The sequence below is a fragment of the Phocoena sinus genome, chromosome 17 (genome assembly GCF_008692025.1).
Source record: "Phocoena sinus isolate mPhoSin1 chromosome 17, mPhoSin1.pri, whole genome shotgun sequence".
In the NCBI taxonomy this organism is placed as follows: Eukaryota; Metazoa; Chordata; class Mammalia; order Artiodactyla; family Phocoenidae; genus Phocoena; species Phocoena sinus.
The window spans coordinates 38,748,278-38,773,342 of NC_045779.1; the positions used below are offsets into that span (position 1 = coordinate 38,748,278).

The following is a 25,065-nucleotide window of genomic DNA, read 5'->3' on the forward strand; positions in this document are numbered from 1 at the left end:
AGGGCAGGGTATCAGAAATGACCTGCTTCTATTATCAGCATAGCTGAGGTCACCAAAAGCGCAAGTGCTTTGCAGCTAGTTAGAGCCGAGAGCTGAGTTCCCCACACGTTTGCAAAAGGCATGTGGCTCTTGGTGACAGTCAGTGCTGCTGGGTCAGAGTCATTCCAGCATCTAGGTTTCTCGTTGCCCGTGACAGTCTCGCGGCTCTTCATCTCAAGTCCTGTGTTGTTCTCTCACAATGTAGTTTGGATACGTGACAGGCAGCTGAACGGAAGACCATTACCTCTGGACAGTACAAGTGTGGGGTGTGCGGTGGCCATGGGCGGATCAGGCCTTGTGCCGGGTGCCGCTCCTTAGGCTCCCACACCAAGCCCTGGCAGTCCTGCTTGCTGCGTGGACTTGTGGGGAAAGCGTGAGTGCACGTGTGCAGAGCATCCTCCTTTCCTGTCTCGCTGCTGACCTTGCCTCCAGACCAAGGGGGTGTGGCTCCCAGAGAAATACGTGAAGGAATGGGGTCAGTTCTGATTTGGCTTAAATGACAAACTGAATTACTTTTCGTTCATAAAGGTCCTTCCAGGGTCTGTTGTTTGTTGTGTACAGTGAACTTCAGGCTTATGCAACGTGGCTGAGAATTCCTTTCATGTATGTTCTAGAACAGTGCTTCTCGAACCACCCGTGGTGAAGAATGAGTTTTGTTTTGTGTTTTAGTTTCAATCTGTTACAGACTGACGTGTGGTTTTCCAGTTCACACTGCATGTTGAGCTGCCACGCAGGTCCCCAGCCTCCAAACTCTGCTGAATGCGCTCGAAGGCCAGGATGATGTCCACTTACTGTGAACGTTTCCAAACTCATGCTTTCAATCCCAGTACTTAGCTCGATGCGGACCAGTAACCAGCAGTTTGCGGGCTGACACCAGTCTGTGGACCACACTTTAAACATCGCTGTTCTCTGACTTTGTGTGTATGGGTTCTGAAACCAGGTGATTTGAAGCAGTCACATCGTTGGCCACCATATTCTCATCTGTGCTAATTCTGAGCTTGTCTGGATAACACTTTGGAAACTTATGCCATGAGATTGAATGAAGTCAAGTGCTTGCTAAGAGCTGAGTATCTGCCTCGGTCACTTATGATTCTTCCACAGCATGAGGAAATTGAGACCCTGACTAAGGCTGTCTGCCACTGTAGACAGGGTTATACAGGAAGGTGGGGTGAGGCTGCCAGGTTGGAGCAGAAAGATCTCGAGGACGCAGCTTTGACTCCATCGTGGCGATCAGCGTGTGCTTGTTCCTTGTATTAGGTAAAGAAGATCTACGTTCAGTTACCCATTCAGCTGGGAATTATTTATGGGTAATACAAAGACAGATGTTTGCAATGTGAATGCTGCCTTGTAAGAGCTTTAAATACGTTGCTTGGTTGTAAAGCCTAGAACATAGCAGGGAATCACAAGTTTTAGGAGCGGTTTAGTAACGCTATAGGTCAGAGAAAGGAGATAAAGGTTTGCAGCTCTGGTTTATAGTGATGCATTTGCCTGTATGTGAAATGTAGGTGCTACATGTTCAATAACAAGTCTTATTTAGTTGACAAATATTTATTGGGTGCCTGTTATGTGCCAGGGACTGTACTAGGTAAACAATGCAACCACTAACCTGCTCCTTCCCACTCTACCCTTGAGAGCTTAGAGTCTAGCAGGGACATTGGATGATTAAGTAATTGCAAGGAGGTGAGATGAATGCCAGGATGTGGATGTGCAGTGCGATGGCAGCACGGAACAGGACTCAGAGAAGGCTGCAGAGAAAGTTAATGTAAGAGTAAGGAATTTATGTTTGATAGCTATAGGACTCACTTATTATATCTCTCCAAAGATCTATTTTTGGAAGTCTCTATGAAGATGTGATTCAGTTAGGTGCAGCAGGAAAGCTAGATTACCTCTGAGACTTTCCTGGTGGCACAGTGGTTAAGAATCTGCCTGCCAATGCAGGGGGCACGGGTTTGAGCCCTGGTCTGGGAAGATCCCACATGCCGCAGAGCAACTAAGCCCGTGCGCCACAACTACTGAGCCTGCGCTCTAGAGCCAGTGAACCACAACTATTGAGCCCGCTCGCCACAACTACCAAAGCCCGCGCACCTAGAGCCCGTGCTCTGCGACAAGAGAAGCCACCGCAATGAGAAGCCCGTGCGCCGCAACGAAGAGTAGCCCCCGCTTTCCACAACTAGAGAAAGCCTGCATGCGGCAACGAAGACCCAACGCAGCCATAAATAAATAAATTTATTTAAAAAAAAAAAGACTAGATTACCTCCAATCACCAGCCTCATGTTATATTCCTTCTTCCACACTGCGAAGTATCAGAGGTGAGCTAGGTATGAATACCACTCCCAAAAGGCCACAAGATGGCAGTGTAACTGTTAGCAAAATACTTGAATAGTTTAAATTACACATTCATAATTGAATTGTATTCCATTGGCTTCTTAAAAAAAATTCAAATAAATGAACTACGTTTAAATTTATTTATATTTATGTGATTCTCAGAGGCCCTTTATGAAAAGAATCTTTAGGGTACACAATAGTCATAATATCTCTATTCATTTTTTTTTTTAATTATAACTCTATTTTCCTATAGTAATCAGTGGGGGAGGCCAGATTTCAGAAGGCAAGAATTTATGACTTACTGGAAGAACAAGAATGCTGGGGAGATATAAGAGAAAATATTTTAAACTCTCATGAAGTCTTCTTATAACATGAAGGCTTCATGAGGAGACTATGACCAGCTACTGCTGTTTATTATGAGCATAAAACAGAAACTCCTACTTGAATAACTGTTGAGCATATACAGAATATGGACCTTGCAAGATACTCCGTGACACATAACCAACATTGTAAAAGTGTTTGCTAGAATTCCACTTATTTTTATGATATTACTAAAGCTGGTACCATCTCTTTTGTGAAGTTTTCCTTGACCTAAAGTTACACACTCCATTGCCTTTCAGGTCCTGTGTCAGCCTTCAGGCCATTAATAATTACTACAAGCTTCCCTTCCCATCTTCCTTTTCCTTCCCGTATTCCTCCTCCAAGGCGAGATGTCAGCACCCAACATCCAAGCAGTTGGGGCAAAGTGAGGAGTTGTTGCACGGCAACTTGCCTAGAGTTAGGGCTTGTCCTGAAGGCAGCCAGGGTCATTGGGTTGTAGGACTTTGACTTTTAAAGCTGGGACAGTCCTGGCCAAACCAGGATGAGCTCATCACCCTACTGGTGTCTAAGGAAGCAGGGTGGTCCAAGAAGATGTTGTGGAGAGAGGATGATGGAGGAAGTGTAGTAAAATATTAACAATTGAGACATCTGGGTGAAAGGGTTGTGAGAGTTCTTGCAACTTTTCTGCAGGTTTACAACTATTTAAAAAACAAACAAATAAACAAACAGCAAAGTATCTTCTTTTTGGGCACGCTGTGTGGCTGTGGGATCTTAGTTCCCTGACCAGGGATTGAACCCTGAGCCCCCAGCAGTGAAAGCGCCGAGCCTTAACCACTGGACTGCCAGGGAAGTGCCGCAAGGCATCTTCCTGATGAAGTAGAATGGTAAGTTTGGCTTCTGGGATTCAATAAAATGGAGACTCAAATCCCTATTTTACTACTAACTAGGTGTGTGATACTGGGTAAGTCACTTAATTCCTTTGAAACTCAATTTCCTCATCTATAAAATGGGCACACTTAATAGTACCTACCTATTGTAGGACTGTTATGAGGCTTAAACGAGATGGTATATGTAAAATACTTGGCACAGTGCCTTGTTCATAAATGATAAATACTATATTAGCTATTATTTTTTATTATATATTTCAGGTGTACAGAATTATTATTCATCATCTGTATATACTACAGAGTGACCACCACCACAAGTCTAGCTACCATCCATCACCATACAGTTGACCCCCTTCACCCATTTTTTTTTGGGGGGGGCTGCGTTGGGTCTTCGTTGCTGCATGCGGGCTTTCTCTAGTTGCTGCGAGTGTGGGCTACTCTTCGTTGCGGTGCGCGGCTTCTCATTGCGGTGGCTTCTCTTGTTGCGGAGCACGGGCTTTAGGCGCTCAGGCTTCCGTAGTTGCAGCATGCGGGCTCAGCAGTTGCAGCACGCAGGCCCTAGAGCTCACGGGCTTCAGTAGTTGTGGCACGCAGGCTCAGTAGTTGTGGCTTGTGGGCTCTACAACGCAGGCTTAGTAGTTGTGGCGCATGGGCTTGGTTGCTCCACGGCATGTGGGATCTTCCCCGACCAGGGATCGAACCAGTGTCCCCTGCATTGGCAGGCGGATTCTTAACCGCTGCGCCAGCAGGGAAGTCCCCCCCTTCACCCATTTCGCCCACCTCTCAACCACCTTCCCCTTTGGTAACCACTAATCTGTTCTCAGTACTTATGTTTTTGTTTAATTTTGTTTGTTCATTTGTTTCATTTTGTCTTAGATTTCACATTTGAGTGTATGGCATTTGTCTATCTCTGTCTGACTTATTTCATTTAGCATAATATCCTGCAAGTCCATCCGTGTTGTTGCAAATGGTAGGATTTCATTCTTTTTTATGGATGTGTAGTGTTCCATTATATATATAATCTTCTTCATCCATTCATTTATCAATGGACACTTGCAGGTTGTTTCCATGTCTTGGCTATTATAAATAATGCTGCAATGAACATAAGGGTGCATATATCTTTTTGAGTTAGTATTTTCATGTTCTTTGGATAAATACCCAGAAGTAGAGTAGCTGGATCATATAGTAGTTCTACTCTCTTTTTCTTTTTTGGTCCACACTGTGTGACATGCAGGATCTTATTTCAACAACCAGGGATCGAACCCGTGCCCCCTGCATTGGGAGCTCAGAGGCTTAACCACTGGACCACCAGGGAAGTCCTTGGTAATTCTATTCTTAATTTTTTGAGAAATCTCCATACTGTTTTCCGCAGTGGTTGCACCCAATTTTCAGTCTCACCAGCAGTGTACAAGTGTATATGAACTATTATTTTTAATGCAGAAATGGGTTATATTTCCTTCTGCCACGTTTAGGAGCAGCAAATAATTCTACATGGGCAGGACTGTCAAAGCTTAAAGGAGCAGGTTAGTTAAACAGATGTTAAGAAAGAAAATAGAAATAGCCCATGAAGATGAACTATGATTTCAGAAAACTAGAACAATTACTTAGCCCACTTTTTAAACTTATCATTAGTGCTTATGAATCGCAGTGAAGGAATTTATGCTTAAGTATAATTCCTCTGGCATGTAATTTTATTTGTGAGGAATAAGATTCTAATGTAAAACAGCTCATCTTTAGAAACAAAAAACTCAGCACATATAGATACTGAAAATGTCATCAGGCAGCGGGCCATGACAGAAAGACTGTCATTTTTTGGTACTTGCAGAAGATTGCTTCTCTTTCTGTTTTTTAACATGGTGAAGTATTTCCAAGAAAAGTTTCAGTTGGAACATTTAAATCAAGTTAAATACAGCATACGGCCTAATTATCATTTAGAGTTATCAGGTAGAAGGTGGTCCATTATACTGAAGCCCAAATAAGGGCTCAAATTCTGGTTTTACCAGGATTGTTTGCTGGGAGACTTTGGGAAAGTTATTTAACTTCTCTGATCCTCACTTTCTTCAGCTGTAAGATGGGGTCATAATACCTACCTTGTAGGATGTTGTAAGGATTGAATGAGAAAATGAGGGTAGAGTACCTGGTATGAGTCATGGTATATAAGCAATGCTCCATAATAGTTTGTTTCTATAAGCCCATAACAGTTTTCATGGGTTTTGAGGAGATATTGGGGACTGTAAAAACATGAATACATTTTTATACTTCTTAAGAATAATATCTTTTATTTAAATTTTTATTTTGAGAATTTAAAAATGTTTACAGAAATACAAAAAAATAATATACTACACATGTTTTCACTATACACCCAGAATTGACAAATGTTAATTATAAAACATAAATATTAAATATATAAATATTACAGATAAAGCTGCAGTACCTGTGACCCTTCCGCCACCCCAGCTGCCCCTTCCTACCCTACTCCTGTCCTAGCCCCTTTCCCCTCTCTCTCAGAGCCAAACAGTGGAAAGACTTTGCTGTGCAAGCCTCAGTAAAGTAGTTTTTCAAACTTTTTAGTCTCAGGACCCCATTACACGCTTAAAAATTATTAAGCACTCCTAAGAGCCTTTGTTTATGTAAGTTATAGCTATTGATATTTACCATATTAAAAACTAAAACTGAGGAAAACTTAAATATGTAATTCATTTAAAAATAAAAATAACAGGCCTATTATGTGTTAACATATAATTTTTATGCAGAAACCCTTTATTTTCATTAAAAAATGTAGTGAGAAGAACAGCATTGTTTTATATTTTTCCAAATCTCTTTCATGTATGACTAACAGAAGACAATGGATTCTCATATCTGCTTCAGCATTCAAACTGTTACAATATGTTCTTTTGGTAGAAATATCAAAATTTCTTTTCATCTTCAATGAAAAACCAGCCTTATATAGCTATGTAGTTGAAAAAGGAGAATGTTATGAGCATTTTCAGATAGTTGTAGATTCTCTTCTGTGATACTATACCAAAACTCGAGAAAGTGGTGTTTTTTTTGTTTTGTTTTGTTTTATTGGAGTATAAATGCTTTACAATGTTGTGTCAGTTTCTGCTGCACAGCGAAGTGAATCAGCCATATGAATACACATATCCCCTCCCTCTTGGACCTCCCTCCCCCCATGCCACCCAACTAAGCCATCACAGAGCACCGAGCTGAGCACCCTGTGCTATACAGCAGGTTCCCACTAGCTATCTATTTTACACATGGCAGTATATTTATGTTGAACCTAATCTCCCAGTTCATCCCACCCTCCCCTTGCCCCCCGTGTCCACATGTCCATTCTCTACATCTGCTTTTCTATTCCTGCCCTGCAAATAGGTTCATCTGTACCATTTTTCTAGATTCCACATATATGCGTTAATATACAATATTTGTTTTTCTCTTTCTGACTTAACTTCACTCTGTATGACAGACTCTAGGACCATCCACATCTCTACAAATGACCCAATTTCATTTCTTTTTATGGCTGAATAATATTCCATTATATATATGTACCACATCTTCTTTCTCCATTCATCTCTCAATGGACATTTAGGTTGTTTCCATGTCCTGGCTATTGTAAATAGTGCTGCAATGAACATTGTGGTACATGTGTCTTTTTGAATCATGGTTTTCTCAGGGTATATGCCCAGTAGTTGGATTGCTGGGTCATATAGTAGTTCTATTTTTAGTTTCTTAAGGAACCTCCATACTGTTCTCCATAGTGGCTGTATTAATTTACATTCCCACCAACAGTGCAAGAGAGTTCCCTTTTCCCTGCACTCTCTCCAGCATTTATTTGTAGATTTTCTGATGATGCCCATTGTAACTGATGTGAGGTGATACCTCATTGTAGTTTTGATTTGCATTTCTCTAATAATTAATGATGTTGAGCATCCTGTCATGTGTTTGTTGGCAATCAGTATATCTTCTTTGGAGAAGTGTCTATTTAGGTCTTCTGCCCATTTTTGGATTGGGTTGTTTGTTATTTTGATATTGAGCTGCATGAGCTGCTTGTATATTTTGGAGATTAATCCTTTGTTTGTTGCTTTACTTGCAAATATTTTGTCCCATTCTGAGCGTTGTCTTTTCATCTTTTTTATGGTTTCCTTTGCTGTGCAAAAGCTTTTAAGTTTAATTAGGCTCCATTCACTTATTTTTGTTTTTATTTTCATTATTCTAGGAGGTGGGTCATAAAAGATCTTGCTTTGATTTATGTCAGAGTGTTTTTCCTATGTTTTCCTCTAAGAGTTTTATAGTGTCCAGTCTTACATTTAGGTCTTTAATCCATTTTGAGTTTATTTTTGTGTATGGTGTTAGGTAGTGTTCTACTTTCATTCTTTTACATGTAGCTGTCCAGTTTTCCCAGCACCATTTATTGAAGAGGCTGTCTTGCCTCCACTGTATTCTTGCCTTCTTTGTCATAGATTAGGTGACCATAGGTGTGTGGGTTTATCTCTGGGCTTTCTATCCTGTACCATTGATCTACATTTCTGTTTTTGTGCCAGTACCATAGTGTCTGGATTACTGTAGCTTTGTAGTATAGTCTGAAGTCAGGGAGCCTGATTCCTCCAGCTCAGTTTTTCTTTCTCAAGATTGCTTTGGCTTTTCAGGGTCTTTTGTGTTTCCATACAAATTGTATAATTTTTTGTTCTAATTATGTGAAAAATGCCATTGGTAATTTGATAGGGGTTGCATTGAACCTGTAGATTGCTTTGGGTAGTATAGTCATTTTCACAATATTGATTCTTCCAATCCAGGAGCATGGTATATCTCTCCATCTGTTTATGTCATCTTTGATTTCTTTCATCAGTGTTTTATAGTTTTCTGAGTACAGGTCTTTTGTCTCCTTAGGTAGGTTTATTCCTAGGTATTTTATTCTTATTTTTGTGATGGTAAGTGGGACTGTTTCCTTAATTTCTCTTCCTGATATTTCATTGTTAGTGTATAGGAATGCAAGCGATTTCTGTGCATTAATTTCGTATCCTGCAACCTTACCAAATTCATTGATTAGGTCTAGCAGTTTTCTGGTGGCGTCTTTAGGATTTTCTGTGTATAGCATCATGTCATCTGCAAACAGTGACAGTTTTACTTCTTCTTTTCCAATTTGTGTTTCTTTTATTTCTTTTTCTTCTCTGATTGCTGTGGCTAGGACTTCCAATACTATGTTGAGTAAGAGTGGTGAGAGTGGACATCCTTGTCTTATTCCTGATCTTGAGGAAATGCTTTCAGTTTTTCACCATTAAGAATGATGTTTGGGCTTCCCTGGTGGCGCAGTGGTTGAGAGTCCGCCTGCCGATGCAGGGGACACAGGTTCGTGCCCTGGTCTGGGAAGATCCCACATGCCGTGGAGCGGCTGGGCCCATGAGCCATGGCCACTGAGCCTGCATGTCCGGAGCCTGTGCTCCACAACGGGAGAGTCCACAGCAGTGAGAGGCCTGCGTACCGCAAAAAAAAAAAAGAATGTTTGCTGTGGATTTGTCATATATGGCCTTTATTATGTTGAGGAAGCTTCCCTCTATGCCCACTTTCTGGAGAGTTTTTTATCTTAAATGGGTGTTGAATTTTGTCAAAAGCTTTTTGTGCATCTATTGAGATGATCATAGAGCTATGTAGTTGAAAAAGGAGAATTTTATGAGCCTTTTCAGATAATTGTGGATTTTCTTCTTTGATACTATACCAAAACTCGAGAAAGTGGTGTTTATATATATATATATATATATATATATATATATATATATATATGTATATGAATTTATTTATTTGTTGGCTGTGTTGGGTCTTTGTTGCTGCACGCAGGCTTTCTGTAGTTGTGGTGAGTGGGGACTACTTTTCGTTGCGGTGCGCAGGCTTCTCATTGCAGTGGCTTCTCTTGTTGCAGAGCATGGGCTCTAGGCGTGTGGGCTTCAGTAGTTGCAGCACATGGGCTCAGTAGTTGTGGCTCACAGGCTCTAGGGTGCAGGCTCAGTTGTTGTGGTGCACGGGCTTAGTTGCTCCACGGTATGTGGGATCTTCCCGGACCAGGGCTCGAGCCCGTGTCCCCTGCACTGGCAGGTGGATTCTTAACCACTGTGCCATCAGGGAAGCCCAGTGGTGGTTTTTTAAAGGTTAGTTGCAATTTGGAATCTGCAATTGTATCAGTTAACTTTTCGAAATCTGTTCTATTAAAATCCATTGCTCTGTCTTGTAATAAGAATGGATCTTGTACCCATTACAAAAATATTGGTTTTCTGAATTATATGACCACCCAAAATTTGACACATTTTATTCCAATATCAAAAAAAACCCCTAATTATATCACCACCTATTTCATTAGAAAAGTCTGTAAGCATTGGAAAGCTGTCAAGTTTACAGTCCAGAATTCTAATTTTTACTTGAAAACTCAAAATTTATCATTAGCCACAAATACTGTCAGTTGTTTTCCATGAAGTGACAGACTCACTTCGTCCATTTTTGAGAAAATGTCTGCCAAATACCCAACTCTGAATAACCATAATTAGTCTGTCCTTGTTCTTTCAAGTAAAAATGGTGTTTCATGAAAAAGCTGCTAGCTCGGATCATAGCTCAAATAGCTCAAGCTGAGACAACCACTGTACTTTGCTACCAGCAGAGGTGCTTTATGTGTGCTTCTCATTTCATATAGAGAATATTAAAAGGATATGACGTATCCAAGGTTGAAGAATTAATAAAATTAATACTTATTACTGTGTCACCATGGACATAAGTGAAATTGTTGTTTTTTAAAACTGCCAGTAAGTGGTGTTGGTGAAAAACAATGTCACTGCTTTGATGCATGCTGAGTTGCTACAAGTTCTTCCCATCATTGCTTTTGAATTATCAGCACAAATGTTAACACAGCAAAAAAGGCAAATTGCATCTTAGTATTGTGAAAATAACTCTGACCTCAAAGACTCTCTGAAAGGATCTGGGAGGTCCGCTGGGGATGGCAGACTATACTTTGACAATGCCACTTCAGTCCACGTGTACATATTTGTATGTATACAGATATGTAGGGCTTGAATAGTTGTGGCGCATGGGCTCAGTAGTTGTGGTTCGCAGGCTGTAGAACGCAGGCTCAGTAGTTGTGGGACATGGGCTTGGTTGCTCCGCGGCATGTGGGATCTTCCCAGACCAGGGCTTGAACCCATGTCCCCTGTATTGGCAGGCGGATTCTTAACCAGTGCACCACCAGGGAAGTCCCTACCACATCTTCCTTATCTATTCCTCTGTTGATGGACATTTAGGTTGTTTCCATGTCGTGGCTATCGTAAATAGTGCTGCTATGAACACAGGGGTGCATGCATCTTTTCAAATTATAGTTTTATCTGGGTATATGCCCAGGAGTGGAATTGCTGGATCATAGTTCAACTCTATTGTTAGCTTTTTGAGGAACATCCATACTGTTTTCCACAGTGGCTGCACCAATTTACATTCCTACCAAGAGTGTAAGAGGGTTCCCTTTTCTTTACACCCTCTCCAGCATTTATTATTTGTAGACTTTTTAATGATGGCCATTCTGACTGGTGTGAGGTGGTACCTTATTGTAGTTTTGATTTGCATTTCTCTAATAATTAGCGAAGACGAGCATCTTTTCATGTGCCTATTGGCCATCTGTATGTCTTCTTTGGAGAAATGTTTATTTAGGTCTTCTGACCATTTTTCAATTGGGTTGTTTGTTTTTTTTTGTTATTGAATTGTATTAGCTATTTGTGTATTTTGGAAATTAAGCCTTTGTTGGTCTCATCATTTGCAAATATTTTCTCCCAGTCTGTAGGTTATCTTTTCATTTTGTTTATGGTTTCCTTTGCTGTGCAAAAGCTTATAAGTTTGATTAGGTCCCATTTGTTTATTTTTGCTTTTATTTCTATTGCCTTGGGAGACTGACCTAAGAAAATATTGGTATGATATATGTCAGAGAATGTTTTGCCTATGTTCTCTTCTAGGAGTTTTATGGCGTCTTGTCTTATATTTAAGTCTTTATGCCATTTTGAGTTTACTTTTGTGTATGGTGTGAGGGTGTGTTCAAACTTCATTGATTTACAGGCAGCTGGCCAACTTTTCCAACACCACTTGCTGAAGAGACTGTCTTCCTATTGATATTTTATTAATTTAGGTCCTCATGATTTTATTACTCTAATACATGATTTCCAACCTGTGTTCTTTAGAGCCTAGGATAGAGTTTCAGGAGTGGGGGGAGTGATGCAGGGATGGTTTTTACAGTGAGAAGAGGACTAAGGCCAGGACCCCAGGAAGGACCAGAATGAAAGAGCGGGAGAGAGGCATGGCAGAATCCAGAAAGAGGATTGCACAGGAAGAGAACAAGGCAATGGTTGCCACTGAAGCACTGATTTACTTTCACGTATGGAGGAGCTACTTCCATTTATTTTTCCTAAAACTTTTCAAAGCTCTACCATTTCATTCTGGAAAAGACCATAAGCCATCAGTCTTATCCTCTCTATCGAATGTTGGAAGCAGCCTGAGTACAGTGGAAAGATCACTAAAGCTCTGGCCCCACCCCTCGATTGTTGGGAAACCTTGGACAAATGATAACTCTGAAACTTCAGTGTTTTCATTGGTTAAAACATGTGTAACAGGGTCGTTTATAGGAGAAAACTAGAATCATGTATATGAAGAAAGCACTATATATTTGCAAACATTTGCCCATGTTTCTAGATGTCAGGCCTTGTTTAAAAAGCTTACCTGTATCATCAAGTTCTGCCTTTAATTCTCTTATCAACCCTAAGATTAGGCACTATTATAATTCCTGATTTACAAATATGAAAACTAAGGTTCAGAGAGGTTAGTTTGCACTCCATATAGATCGTGTGCACCATCTATGAATACACTTTTTTCAACTTCGTTAAAAAAAAACACCAGAACATTACAGAATGAAGGTAAATGTAAAATGGGCTTAATAACGCTAGCCGGGATATCAAGAGAGTTAATTAGGCGCTAACACTGAGAGCTAGTCCTGAGAAGCGGCAGAAAAGCTAGATCTCACGTGGGCCGTCAGCTGTCTCGGAAAGGGGGCGGGGACGCTGGCGCCCAAGACACGAGGGCCCATCCGCCGAGAGGACCTAGGTAGTAGGAAATCTCAGAAATGAAGTGGGAAAATTTAAAGCACCGAAAACAAACTTTGCCTACATCACAGTTTGAACCTGTAGCGTTCACTGCCTTTTACGAAGACAATGAGGCCTATTGATGAGGCTATTTCATTTGCTCGCTGAGAAACTCCCAGGGAACCGGGGAAACCAATCTGCGACCCAGCTTACCCGCAAGCCGTCTCCCAAGGCAACTGGGAGGAGGCGTGGTCTGAGGATAGGTCCCGCCCTCTTTCTCCAACTCAAATAACGATTGGCTTGGAGGCGCGGCGGTGGCGCCGGGAGGCGGATCCAGGATCCTCAGCTCTGGCTGGGCCGCGCAGCCATTTTGGACTGTGTGGGTTTCCGGGACGTTCCCAGTGCGTCCTAGGTCTCGGGGGTTCCGCAGATCACAGGCCCAGGGCCCGCGTCCGAGTGTCAGGTTGGAGCCGGGAAACGTCCCAGGGGGTAGCGGCGGCGGGGGCAGGATGAGCGCGGAGGCGGCGGACCGGGAGGCGGCCACCTCCAGCCGGCCCTGCACCCCGCCGCAGACCTGCTGGTTCGAGTTCCTGCTGGAGGAGTCGCTGTTGGAGAAACATCTGCGCAAGCCCTGCCCGGGTAAGCGCGGCGCCTGCAGCTCGAGCGGAGCGGGACCCGGTTACCGGCGCTGCCCTCCCGTCTCTCATCATCCCGCGCCTTCTCGGCCACGAACCTGCGGCTCGGGAGGCGGGGACCGGAGCCGAGCTCTGGCTAGGCCCCCGGCTAAGTATTAAACACACCAGTGCGGGGGCACTGCTGTGGGAGGCCAAAGAAAGGCGCAAAACAAAGGAGCTTCCGCATCCACCCCCTTTTACTGTTCGGGGTTTTAACACCTGCGAGATGGCCTTGTGAGAGAGTATTTGGGTTGGGGAGGCTGGCTCGAACCCTCCTCTTGACAGAACCCCGCACAGTTTGGGGAGATGGGGAGAAATCAACGATTCGGGGGCTGAACCTGACACTAATTAGTTAACTATCTTAGGTTCCTATTTAACTGTTTTATTCCTCAACGAGGAGACTTTACCGACTCTTAATTATATATTTCAAAGTTAAGCTGTACATCAAAATGAAGAAATCTTTGAAAGCAGAAAAAAACTACAGTTGCAAGATGGTTATTGTATAATGATGATCATGATTAATATCCCAGTTAATGAGTACTCTCAGGGAAGGTGGAAAACCCCAGGCATTTCTGGAAAGAGGTACTGGCATGAAAAAGTAAGTTCCTTGAATGATATTTTGCTGATAAAGTTCGAATCCAGATGTGGCTTGTTCAGTCTAATAGACTGGCTTTAGTCTCCTGGTGGAGACTGCTGTGCGAGAAGTTAGTGTACTTGGGCAGTTTTACCACCTATATTATATTATGTTGTTTTAATTAATTGATTTTGACTAACGTTTGTTGAGTGTTTCTGCGTGCCAGTCACTGTGCTTAATGCTTCATATCTGTTATCTCATTTAATCAGTCTTCATAGTAATCCTGTGAGGTAGGTGGCATTATCCTCTATTTTGCATGACAAACAGGTGCAGAGGTAACTTTATGCAGGTCCCACTAATTAAGCGTTAAAACAGTGATTCTAAAGATGACATCTCTTTCCTCTAATTGACATTCGTTGTTTGCTGAACTGGAAATCTATAACCATTATGTTCTTCCCTGTAAAGTGCTTTCTTCTGCAGGAATCTGTTATCCTTTCTTCCTTACACCCTTCCTGATCTTTCCCTTTAATCCCCAGGCACACTTCTTATAAATCATAATCCTTAGTTATTCTAACTACACAACTGTTTGGATTTTTTTTTAACTTTTTTTTTAATTGAAGTATAGTTGATGTACAAGGTTTCAGGTGTACAGCAAAGTGATTACGATATATATATATATATATATTCCTTTTCAGATACTTTTCCATTATAGATAGGTTATTATAAGATATTGAATATGGTTCCCTGTGCTATACAGTAGGTCCTTGTTTATTTTATATGTATCTGTCAATCCCAAATTCCTAATTTATCCCTCCCCCCCTTTCCCATTTGGTAACCATAAATTTGTTTTCTTTGTGAGTCTATTTTTGTTTTGTAAATAAGTTCATTTGTATTGCTTTTAGATTCCACATAAAATGATGTCATATGACATTTGTCTTTCTCTGTCCGACCTACTTTTCTTAGTATGATAATCTCTAGGTCCATCCATGTTGCTGCAGTGGCATAATTTCATTCTTCTTTATGGCTGAGTAATATTCCAATGTATAGATGTACCACATCTTTATCCATTCATCTGTCAGCAGACACTTGGGTTGTTTCCATGTCTTGGCTATTGTGAATAGTGCTGCTGTGGACTTATGGGTGCATGTATCTTTTCAAATTAGAGTTTTCGTCTTTTCCAGATATATGCCCAGGAGTGGGATTGCTGGATCATATAGTAACTTTATTTTTAATTTTTTAAGGAACCTCCATACTGTTTTCCATAGCGGCTGTACCAGTTTACATTCCCGTCAATCATGTAGGAGGGTTCCCTTCTTTCCACACCCTCTCCAGCATTTATTATTTGTAGACATTTTGGTGATGGCCATTCTGACTGGTGTGTGGTGATACCTCATTATAGTTTTGATTTGCATTTCTCTAATAGCGATATGGAGCATCTTTTCACATGCCTGTTGGCCTGTTTGGATTCCTTTGTGGTCAAAAACTAATACAGTGAATCCTTTGGATCTTCATAATTAGAACTTAAGTTCAAGAATTATTTTCTTTTAAATCCTAGATCCTGCACCAGTTCAACTTATAGTCCAGTTTTTGGAACAGGCTTCTAAACCTTCAGTTAATGAACAGAACCAAGTTCAACCTCCACCTGATAACAAGAGAAATCGTATTTTAAAGCTTCTTGCTCTTAAAGTTGCTGCACATTTGAAGTGGGACTTAGACATATTAGAGAAAAGGTATACAAGATTTAAATGAATTTATTTTTTAGTACTGTTAGATATCTTGGTTTATTTCAATATGTGTTCTTATAATATTGGCCCTTAAAATGAAAATTATTTTTCTCTGCATTCTTGGTAAAATATGCAAGTAGTTTTCAAAAGGTGTAAGAAAATATTCGACTACTAGATGAATTTAAATAACCTTTTAAAGTATAAACTTGGTGTTATCAATAATGAGCCATTTTATTATTGTTCTTTTTTTTGATGTGCTAAGTAGGAAAGTCCACGCCTAAACAGTTTTAAATGTTCAGTTTACTTTTACATAGCTGAAGAAAATGAATAAAAATTAATGATGCATGGTACATAATGTATGGATGATTCCTTATTGAATAATTCAGTTTATTTTACTGGGCATAAATCAATCACTATCTCCCAAACTATTAAGCTGTCTTATTAGAATCAGTGGTTATTTGTTTACAAATAAATAATTTCAAAGGCGTAGTTATAAAATGATTTGTTTTCATCCCCTTCTCACAATTGAAAAAGAAATACCTTATAGAACATTTGGGAAAATTCAGAAAATAGGAAATAATAGAGGAGGGGAGAGAAGTATTTTTAACATTTTTGTGTGATTTATTTCTTTATTTATTTTTAATTTTTTTTATTTTTGCGGTACGCGGGCCTCTCACTGTTGTGGCCTCTCCCATTGCGGAGCACAGGCTCCGGAAGCGCAGGCTCAGCGGCCGTGGCTCACGGGCTCACGGGCTCAGCCTCTCCGCGGCACGCGGCATCCCCCCGGACCGGGGCACGAACCTGCGTCCCCTGCATCGGCAGGCGGACTCCCAACCACTGCGCCACCAGGGAAGCCCTGTGTGATTTATTTTTAAACAAAGTTGTGAACATATCTTATATACTGTTTTGATTTGTTTTATTTCATATAGCAGGATATCATGAACATTTTCCCATTTTGTTTTTTGGAGTTTATTCCATTGTATAGATAATTTATTAACTGTTCCTCCATTGACAATTTTCTCTAGTTTTTCACTTTTTTTTTTTTTTTTTTACCGGTACGCGGGCCTCTCACTGTTGTGTCCTCTCCCGTTGCGGAGCACAGGCTCAGCAGCCATGGCTCGTGCGCCCAGCCGCTCCGCGGCACGTGGGATCTTCCCAGACCGGGGCACGAACCTGTGTCCCGTGCATCGGCAGGCGAACTCTCAACTAGTGCGCCACCAGGGAAGCCCTAGTTTTTCACTTTTATAAATGACAGAGCCTTAAATGTCTATGTCCGTAAACTTTATCTGAATTTCGAGTTACAGCCTTAGTATAGATTGTTAAATTGCTTGGTCAAGTGGTATAAACATTTTTAAAGCACATTATGCATGTTACCAGATTGCATTCCAAGAGAGTTGTATTAGTTTATACTCACACTAGTAGTATTTAAACATTGTTTTTTCACCATATCTTCTATAGCATTAAAATTAGAATTAAAAAAAAAGTTTTATTCTTTAATCTAAGGGGAAACATCCATTAATAGATTTGAGGCATATCAACAGGTAGCAATGTGTACAAAAAAGTACGATGTATGTGTTACATTTGGAAAATTGAGCATTGATTGCTGGCTATTTGATGGTAAGCAATTAAAATTTTTTTAGATGTGAAATTTATACTGTCATTATGTTAGGAGGTAATTTTTTAGAGATATATTCTGAAATACTTGTGGAAAAAATGATTTAATATTGGGAATTTGCTTCACAATAATATGGGAAGGAGGGAAGTGGGTGGAGTGGAGATGAAACAAGATTGGCCATCAGTTGATAATTGTTGAAGCTGGATGATGGGCACATTGGGCTATATTATATTATTCTGTCTACTTTTGTATATGTTTAAATTGTTTTCATAATGAAAGCTTAAAAAATCCTTTTGAATTTGATAGGTATATTTTCATATAAGTTGTTGAAACAGGTTAATAAAATGGTCTGTAGATTTACTCCTTTAAAAGTATAATTATTTTGAGTGAAAATACCGAATTGTGTATTTTGTGGTTACACAGCTTATATATCTTTTGATTCTTCCTTTTTAAGTTTGTCTGTTCCAGTATTGAATATGTTACTAAATGAACTGCTGTGCATCAGTAAAGTTCCTCCCGGAACAAAGCACGTAGACATGGATCTGGCCACTTTACCTCCAACCACTGCCATGGCTATACTTCTCTACAATAGATGGTAAATGTTTTCATAAACCTGAAGTGTGTTGGGCAGCCTCTCTTTAATTGCACTCTGACTTACAGGGATATGCTTTTAAGTTACTTCTTCTACTCTAGGGATCTCTCAGAGGATCTTGGGAACAGTGAATCTGTTGGTGGAGAAAATTTATGACTGCATAGATGAAAAGAATTCTGATAAAGATGTGGATGACTTACAAAGTTTTTATTATATATCAATTAGAATTTTAGATAGTTTTTAAGTTTTCTAAGGAGCACTTGAAAAAATACTTGAAGTGATATTTACAGTGTGTTAAATTTTCGTTTTTTGGTCTTTTTTACAGGGCAATTAGGACAATTGTTCAAAGTAGTTTTCCTGTCAAACAACCAAAACCTGGACCTCCTCAGTTAAGTGTGTAAGTTGGCCAATTTTTTTTTTTCTTAGATTCCATATATATGTGTTAGCATACGGTATTTGTCTTCCTCTTTCTGACTTACTTCACTCTGTATGACAGACTCTGGGTCCATCCACCTCACTACAAATAACTCTATTTCGTTTCTTTTTATGGCTGAGTAATATTCCATTGTATATATGTGCCACATCTTCTTTATCCCTTCATCTGATGATGGACACTTAGGTTGTTTCCATCTCCTGGCTATTGTAAATAGAGGTGCAATGAACATTTTGGTACATGACTCTTTGAATTATGGTTTTCTCAGGGTATATGCCCAGTAGTGGGATTGCTGGGTCATTTGGTAGTTCTATTTGTAGTTTTTTAAGGAAGCTCCATACTGTTCTCCATTGTGGCTGTACCAATTCACATTCCCACCAGCAGTGCAAGAGTGTTCCCTTTTCTCCACACCCTCTCCAGCATTTATTGTTTCTAGATTTTTTGATGATGGCCATTCTGACCAGTGTGAGATATCTCATTGTAGTTTTGATTTGCATTTCTCTAATGATTAATGATGTTGAGCATTCTTTCATGTGTTTGTTGTCAATCTGTATATCTTCTTTGGAGAAATGTCTGTTTAGGTCTTCTGCCCATTTTTGGATTGGATTGTTTGTTCTTTTGTTATTGAGCTGCATGAGCTGCTTATAAATTTTGGAGATTAATCCTTTGTCAGTTGCTTCATTTGCAAATATTTTCACCCATTCTGAGGGTTGTCTTTCTGTCTTGTTTAAGGCTTCCTTTGCTGTGCAAAAGCTCTGAAGCTTTCATTAGGTCCTATTTCTTTATTTTTGTTTTTATTTCCATTTCTCTATGAGGTGGGTCAAAAAGGATCTTGCTGTGATTTATGTCATAGAGTGTTCTGCCTATGTTTTCCTCTAAGAGTTTGATAGTTTCTGGCCTTACCGTTTAGGTCTTTAATTCATTTTGAGCTTATTTTTGTGTATGGTGTTAGGGAGTGTTCTAATCTCATTCTTTTACTTGTAGCTGTCCAGTCCTCCCAGCACCACTTATTGAAGAGGCTGTCCTTTCTCCACTGTACATTCCTGCCTCCTTTATCAAAGATAAGGTGACCATATGTGCGTGGGTTTATCTCTGGGCTTTCTGTCCTGTTCCATTGGTCTGTCTTTCTGCTTTTGTGCCAGTACCATACTGTCTTGATTACTGTAGCTTTGTAGTATAGTCTGAAGTCAGGGAGCCTGATTCCTCCAGCTCCGTTTTTCGTTCTCAAGATTGCTTTGGCTATTCGGAGTCTTTTGTGTTTCCATACAAACTGTGAAATTTTTTGTTCTAGTTCTCTGAAAAATGCCAGTGGTAGTTTCATAGGGATTGCATTGAATCTGTAGATTGCTTTGGGTAGTATAATCATTTTCACAATGTTGATTCTTCCAATCCAAGAACATGGTATATCTCTCTATCTATTTGTATTATCTTTACTTTCTTTCGTCAGTGTATTATAATTTTCTGCATACAGGTCTTTTGTCTCCTTAGGTAGGTTTATTCCTAGATATTTTATTCTTTTTGTTGCAGTGGTAAATGGGAGTGTTTTCTTGATTTCACTTTCAGATTTTTCATCATTAGTGTATAGGAATGCCAGAGATTTCTGGGCATTAATTTTGTATTCTGCTACTTCACCAAATTCATTGATTAGCTCTAGTAGTTTTCTGGTAGCATCTTTAGGATTCTCTGTGTATAGTATCATGTCACCTGCAAACAGTGACAGCTTTACTTCTTCCTTTCCGATTTGGATTCCTTTTATTTCCTTTTCTTCTCTGATTGCTGTGGCTAAATCTTCCAAAACTGTGTTGAATAAGAGTGGTGAGAGTGGGCAACCTTGTCTTGTTACTGATCTTAGTGGAAAAGCTTTCAGTTTTTCACCATTGAGGATGGTGTTGGCTGTGGGTTTGTCATATATGGCCTTTATTATGTTGAGGAAAGTTCCCTCTATGCCTACTTTCTAAAGGGTTTTTATCATAAATGGGTGTTGAATTATGTTGAAAGCTTTCTCTGCATCTGTTGAGATGATCATATGGTTTTTCTCTTTCAATTTGTTAATATGGTGTATCACGTTGATTGATTGGCGTATATTGAAGAATCCTGGCATTCCTGGAATAAACCCCACTTGATCATGGTGTATGATCCTTTTAATGTGCTGTTGGATTCTGTTTGCTAGTATTTTGTTGAGGATTTTTGCATCTATGTTCATCAGTGATATTGGCTTGTAATTTTCTTTCTTTGTGGCATCCTTGTCTGGTTTTGGTATCAGGGTGATGGTGGCCTCGTAGAATGAGTTTGGGAGTGTTCCTCCCTCTGCTGTGTTCTCGAAGAGTTTGAGAAGGATAGGTATTAGCTCTTCTCTAAATGTTTGATAGAAGTCGCCTGTGAAGCCATCTGGTCCTGGGCTTTTGTTTGTTGGAAGATTTTTAATCACAGTTTCAGTTTCAGTGCTTGTGACTGGTCTGTTCATATTTTCTATTTCTTCCTGGTTCAGTCTCGGCAGGTTGTGCATTTCTAAGAATTTGTCCATTTCTTCCAGGTTGTCCATTTTATTGGTATAGAGTTGCTTGTAGTAATCTCTCATGATCTTTTGTATTTCTGCAGTGTCAGTTGTTACTTCTCCTTTTTCATTTCTAATTCTATTGATTTGAGTCTTCTCCCTTTTATTCTTTTTTTTTTTTTTTTTTTTTTTTTTGCGGTACGCGGGCCTCTCACTGTTGTGGTCTCTCCCGTTGCGGAGCACAGGCTCGGCGGCCATGGCTCACGGGCCCAGCCGCTCCGCGGCATGTGGGATCTTCCCAGACCGGGGCACGAACCCGTGTCCCCTGCATCGGCAGGCGGATTCTCAACCCCTGTGCCACCAGGGAAGCCCCTCCCTTTTATTCTTGATGAGTCTGGCTAATGGTTTATCAATTTTCTTTATCTTCTCAAAGAACCAGCTTTTAGTTTTATTGATCTTTGCTATCATTTCCTTCATTTCTTCTTCAGTTATTTCTGATCTGATTTTTATGATTTCTTTCCTTCTGCTAACTTTGGGGTTTTTTTTGTTCTTCTTTCTCTAATTGCTTTAGGTGCAAGGTTAGGTTGTTTATTCGAGATGTTTCCTGTTTCTTAAGGTGGGGTTGTATTGCTATAAACTTCCCTCTTAGAACTGCTTTTGCTGCATCCCCTAGGTTTTGGGTTGTCATGTCTCCATTGTCATTTGTTTCTAGGTATTTTTTGATTTCCTCTTTGATTTCTTCAGTGATCACCTCCTTATTAAATAGTGTATTGTTTAGCCTCCATGTGTTTGTAGTTTTTACAGATCTTTTCCTGTAACTGATATGTAGTCTCATAGCGTTGTGTTCTGAAAAGATACTTGATACAATTTCAATTTTCTTAAATTTACCAAGGCTTGCTTTGTGACCCAAGATATGATTTATCCTGGAGAATGTTCCATGAGCACTTGAGAAAAATGTGTATTCTGTTGTTTTTGGATGGAATGTCCTATAAATATCAATTAAGTCCCTCTTGTTTAATGTATCATTTAAAGCTTGTGTTTCCTTATTTATTTTCATTTTATGTCCATTGGTGAACGTGGGGTGTTAAAGTCCCCTACGATGAATGTGTTACTGTCGATTTCCCCTTTTATGGCTGTTAGTATTTGCCTTATGTATTGAGGTGCTCCTATGTTGGGTGCATAAATATTTACAATTGTTATATCTTCTTCTGGGATCGATCCCTTGATCATTATATAGTGTCCCTCTTTGTCTTTTCTAACCATCTTTATTTTAAAGTCTATTTTGTCTGATATGAGAATTTCTACTCCAGCTTTCTTTTGGTTTCCATTTGCATGGAATATCTTTTTCCATCGCCTTACTTTCAGTCTGTATGTGTCTCTAGGTCTGAAGTGGGTCTCTTGTAGACAGCATATATATGGGTCTTGTTTTTGTATCCATTCAGCCAGTCTGTGTCTTTTGGTGGGAGCATTTAATCAATTTACATTTAAAGTAATTATCGATATGTATGTTCCTATTCCCATTTTCTTAATTGTTTTGGGTTTGTTATTGTAGGTCTTTTCCTTCTCTTGTGTTTCTTGCCTAGAGAAGTTCCTTTAGCATTTGTTGTAAAGCTGGTTTGGTGGTGCTGAACTCTCTCAGATTTTGCTTGTCTGTAAAGGTTTTAATTTTTCCATCAAATCTGAATGAGATCCTTGCTGGGTAGAGTAATCTTGGTTGTAGGCTTTTCTCCTTCATCACTTTAAATTTGTCCTGCCAGTTCCTTCTGGCTTGCAGAGTTTCTGGTGAAAGATCAGCTGTTAACCTTATGGGGATTCCCTTGTGTGTTATTTGTTGTTTTTCCCTTGCTACTTTTAATATGTTTTCTTTGTATTTAATTTTTGACAGTTTGATTAATATGTGTCTTGGCATGTTTCTCCTTGGATTTATCCTGTATGGGACTCTCTGTTCTTCCTGGACTTGATTAACTATTTCCTTTCCCATATTAGGGAAATTTTCAACTATAACCTCTTCAAATATTTTCTCAGTCCCTTTCTTTTTCTCTTCTTCTGGAACCCCTATAATTCGAATGTTGGTGCGTTTAATGTTGTCCCAGAGGTCTCTGAGACCGTCCTCAGTTCTTTTCATTCTTTTTTCTTTATTCTGCTCTGCAGTAGTTATTTCCACTATTTTATCTTCCAGGTCACTTATCCGTTCTTCTGCCTCAGTTATTCTGCTATTGATCCCATCTAGAGTATTTTTAATTTCATTTATTGTGTTGTTCTTCGTTGCTTGTTTCATCTTTAGTTCTTCTAGGTCCTTGTTAAATGTTTCTTGCATTTTCTCTATTTACAAGATTTTGGATCATCTTTACTTTCATTACTCTGAATTCTTTTTTAGGTGGACTGCATGTTTCCTCTTCATTTGTTAGGTCTGGTGCATTTTTATCTTGCTCCTTCATCTGCTGTGTGTTTTTCTGTCGTCTCATTTTGCTTATCTTACTGTGTTTGGGGTCTCCTTTTTGCAGGCTGCAGGTTCCTAGTTCTCATTGTTTTTGGTGTCTCTCCCCAGTGGCTAAAGTTGGTTCAGTGGGTTGTGTAGGCTTCGTGGTGGAGGGGACTAGTGCCTGTGTTCTGGTGGATGAGGCTGGATCTTGTCTTTTGGTGGTGTGTTTTGGGGTGTCTGTGGACTTATTATGATTTTAGGCAGCCTCTCTGTTAATGGGTGGGGTTGTGTTCCTGTTTTGCTAATTGTTTGGCATAGGGTGTCCAGCACTGTAGCTTGCTGGTTTTTGAGTTAAGCTGGGTTCTGGTGTTGAGATGGAGATCTCTGGGAGATTTTCGCCACTTGATATTACGTGGAGCTGGGAGGTCTCTTGTGGACCAGTGTCCTGAAGTTGGCTCTCCCACCTCAGAGGCACAGCACTGACTCCTGGCTGCAGCACCAAGAGCCTTTCATCCACATGGCTCAGAATAAAGGGAGAAAAAGTAGAAAGAAAGGAAGAAAGAAAGAGACTAAAATAAGATAAAATGAAGTAAGATAAAGTAATTAAAATAAAAAATAATTATTAAGAAAAAAAAAAAAAAAAGGATGGATAGAACCCTAGGACAAATGGTGAAAGCAAAGCTATACAGACAAAATCTCACACAGAAGCATACACATACACACTCACAAAAAGAGGAAAACGGGAAAAAAATCATAAATCTTGCTCTTGAAGTCCACCTCCTCAATTTGGGATGATTCGTTGTCTGTTCATGTATTCCACAGATGCAGGGTACATCAAGTTGATTGTGGAGCTTTAATCCGCTGCTTCTGAGGCTGCTGGGAGAGATTTCCCTTTCTCTTCTTTGTTCACACAGCTCTTTGGATTTGGCCCCGCCTCTGCGTGTAGGTCACCGGAGGGCGTCTGTTCTTCGCTCAGAGAGGACGGGGTTAAAGGAGCAGCTGACTCGGGGGCTCTGGCTCACTCAGGCTGGGGGGAGGGAGGGGTGCGGATGCGGGGTGAGACTGCGGTGGCAGAGGCCGGCGGGACGTTGCACCAGCCTGAGGCGTGCCGTGTGTTCTCCCAGGGAAGTTGTCCCTGGATCATGGGACCCTGGCGGTGGCGGGCTGTACAGGCTCCCGGGGTGGGGGGAGATGTGGATAGTGACCTGTGCTCGCACACAGGCTTCTTGGTGGCGTCAGCAGCAGCCTTAGCGTCTCATGCCTGTCTCTGGGGTCCGCGCTGTTAGCCGCGGCTTGCGCCCGTCTCTGGAGTTCCTTAAAGCAGTGCTCTTAATCCCCTCTCCTCGTGCACCAGGAAACAAAAAGGGAAGAAAAAGTCTCTTGCCTCTTCGGCAGGTGCAGACTTTTCCCCGGACTCCCTCCCAGCTAGCCGTGGTGCACTAACCCCTTCAGGCTGTGTTTAAGCCGCCAACCCCAGTCCTCTCCCTGCGCTCCGACCGAAGCCCGAGCCTCAGCTCCCAGCCCCGCCCGCCCCGGCCGGTGAGCAGACAAGCCTCTCGGGCTGGTGAATGCCGGTCGGCACCGATCCTCTGTGCGGGAATCTCCCCGCTTTGCTCTCCGCACCCCTGTTGCTGTGCTCTCCTCCGCGGCTTCGAAGCTCCCCACTCCGCCTCCCGCAGCCGCCGCCGTGAAGGGGCTTCCTAGTGTGTGGAAACCTTTCCTCCTTCACAGCTCCCTCCCACTGGTGCAGGTCCCATCCCTATTCTTTTGTCTCTGTTTTTCCTTTTTTCTTTTGCCCTACCCAGGTATGTGGGGAGTTTCTTGCCTTTTGGGAGGTCTCAGGTCTTCTGCCAGTGTTCAGTAGGTGTTCTGT

The 25,065-nt window shown here is 40.8% G+C and overlaps 1 protein-coding gene across 2 annotated transcripts in view; it reads left to right on the plus strand.

The window, feature by feature from the left end:
• Window positions 1-13,005: 13,005 nt before the first annotated feature.
• INTS8 (integrator complex subunit 8) overlaps window positions 13,006-25,065 on the plus strand; it is a 66,086-nt gene continuing 54,026 nt past the window's right edge. Inside the window, exons 1-4 of one of the 2 annotated variants that reach the window (XM_032609758.1) lie at window positions 13,006-13,303; window positions 15,468-15,642; window positions 17,706-17,846; window positions 18,169-18,240. In XM_032609758.1, the coding sequence (XP_032465649.1) occupies window positions 13,174-13,303; window positions 15,468-15,642; window positions 17,706-17,846; window positions 18,169-18,240 (518 nt within the window). In that variant the 5' untranslated portion in view covers window positions 13,006-13,173. The remainder of the gene's footprint in view (window positions 13,304-15,467; window positions 15,643-17,705; window positions 17,847-18,168; window positions 18,241-25,065) is intronic. The other variant, XM_032609759.1, reaches the window with a different exon arrangement.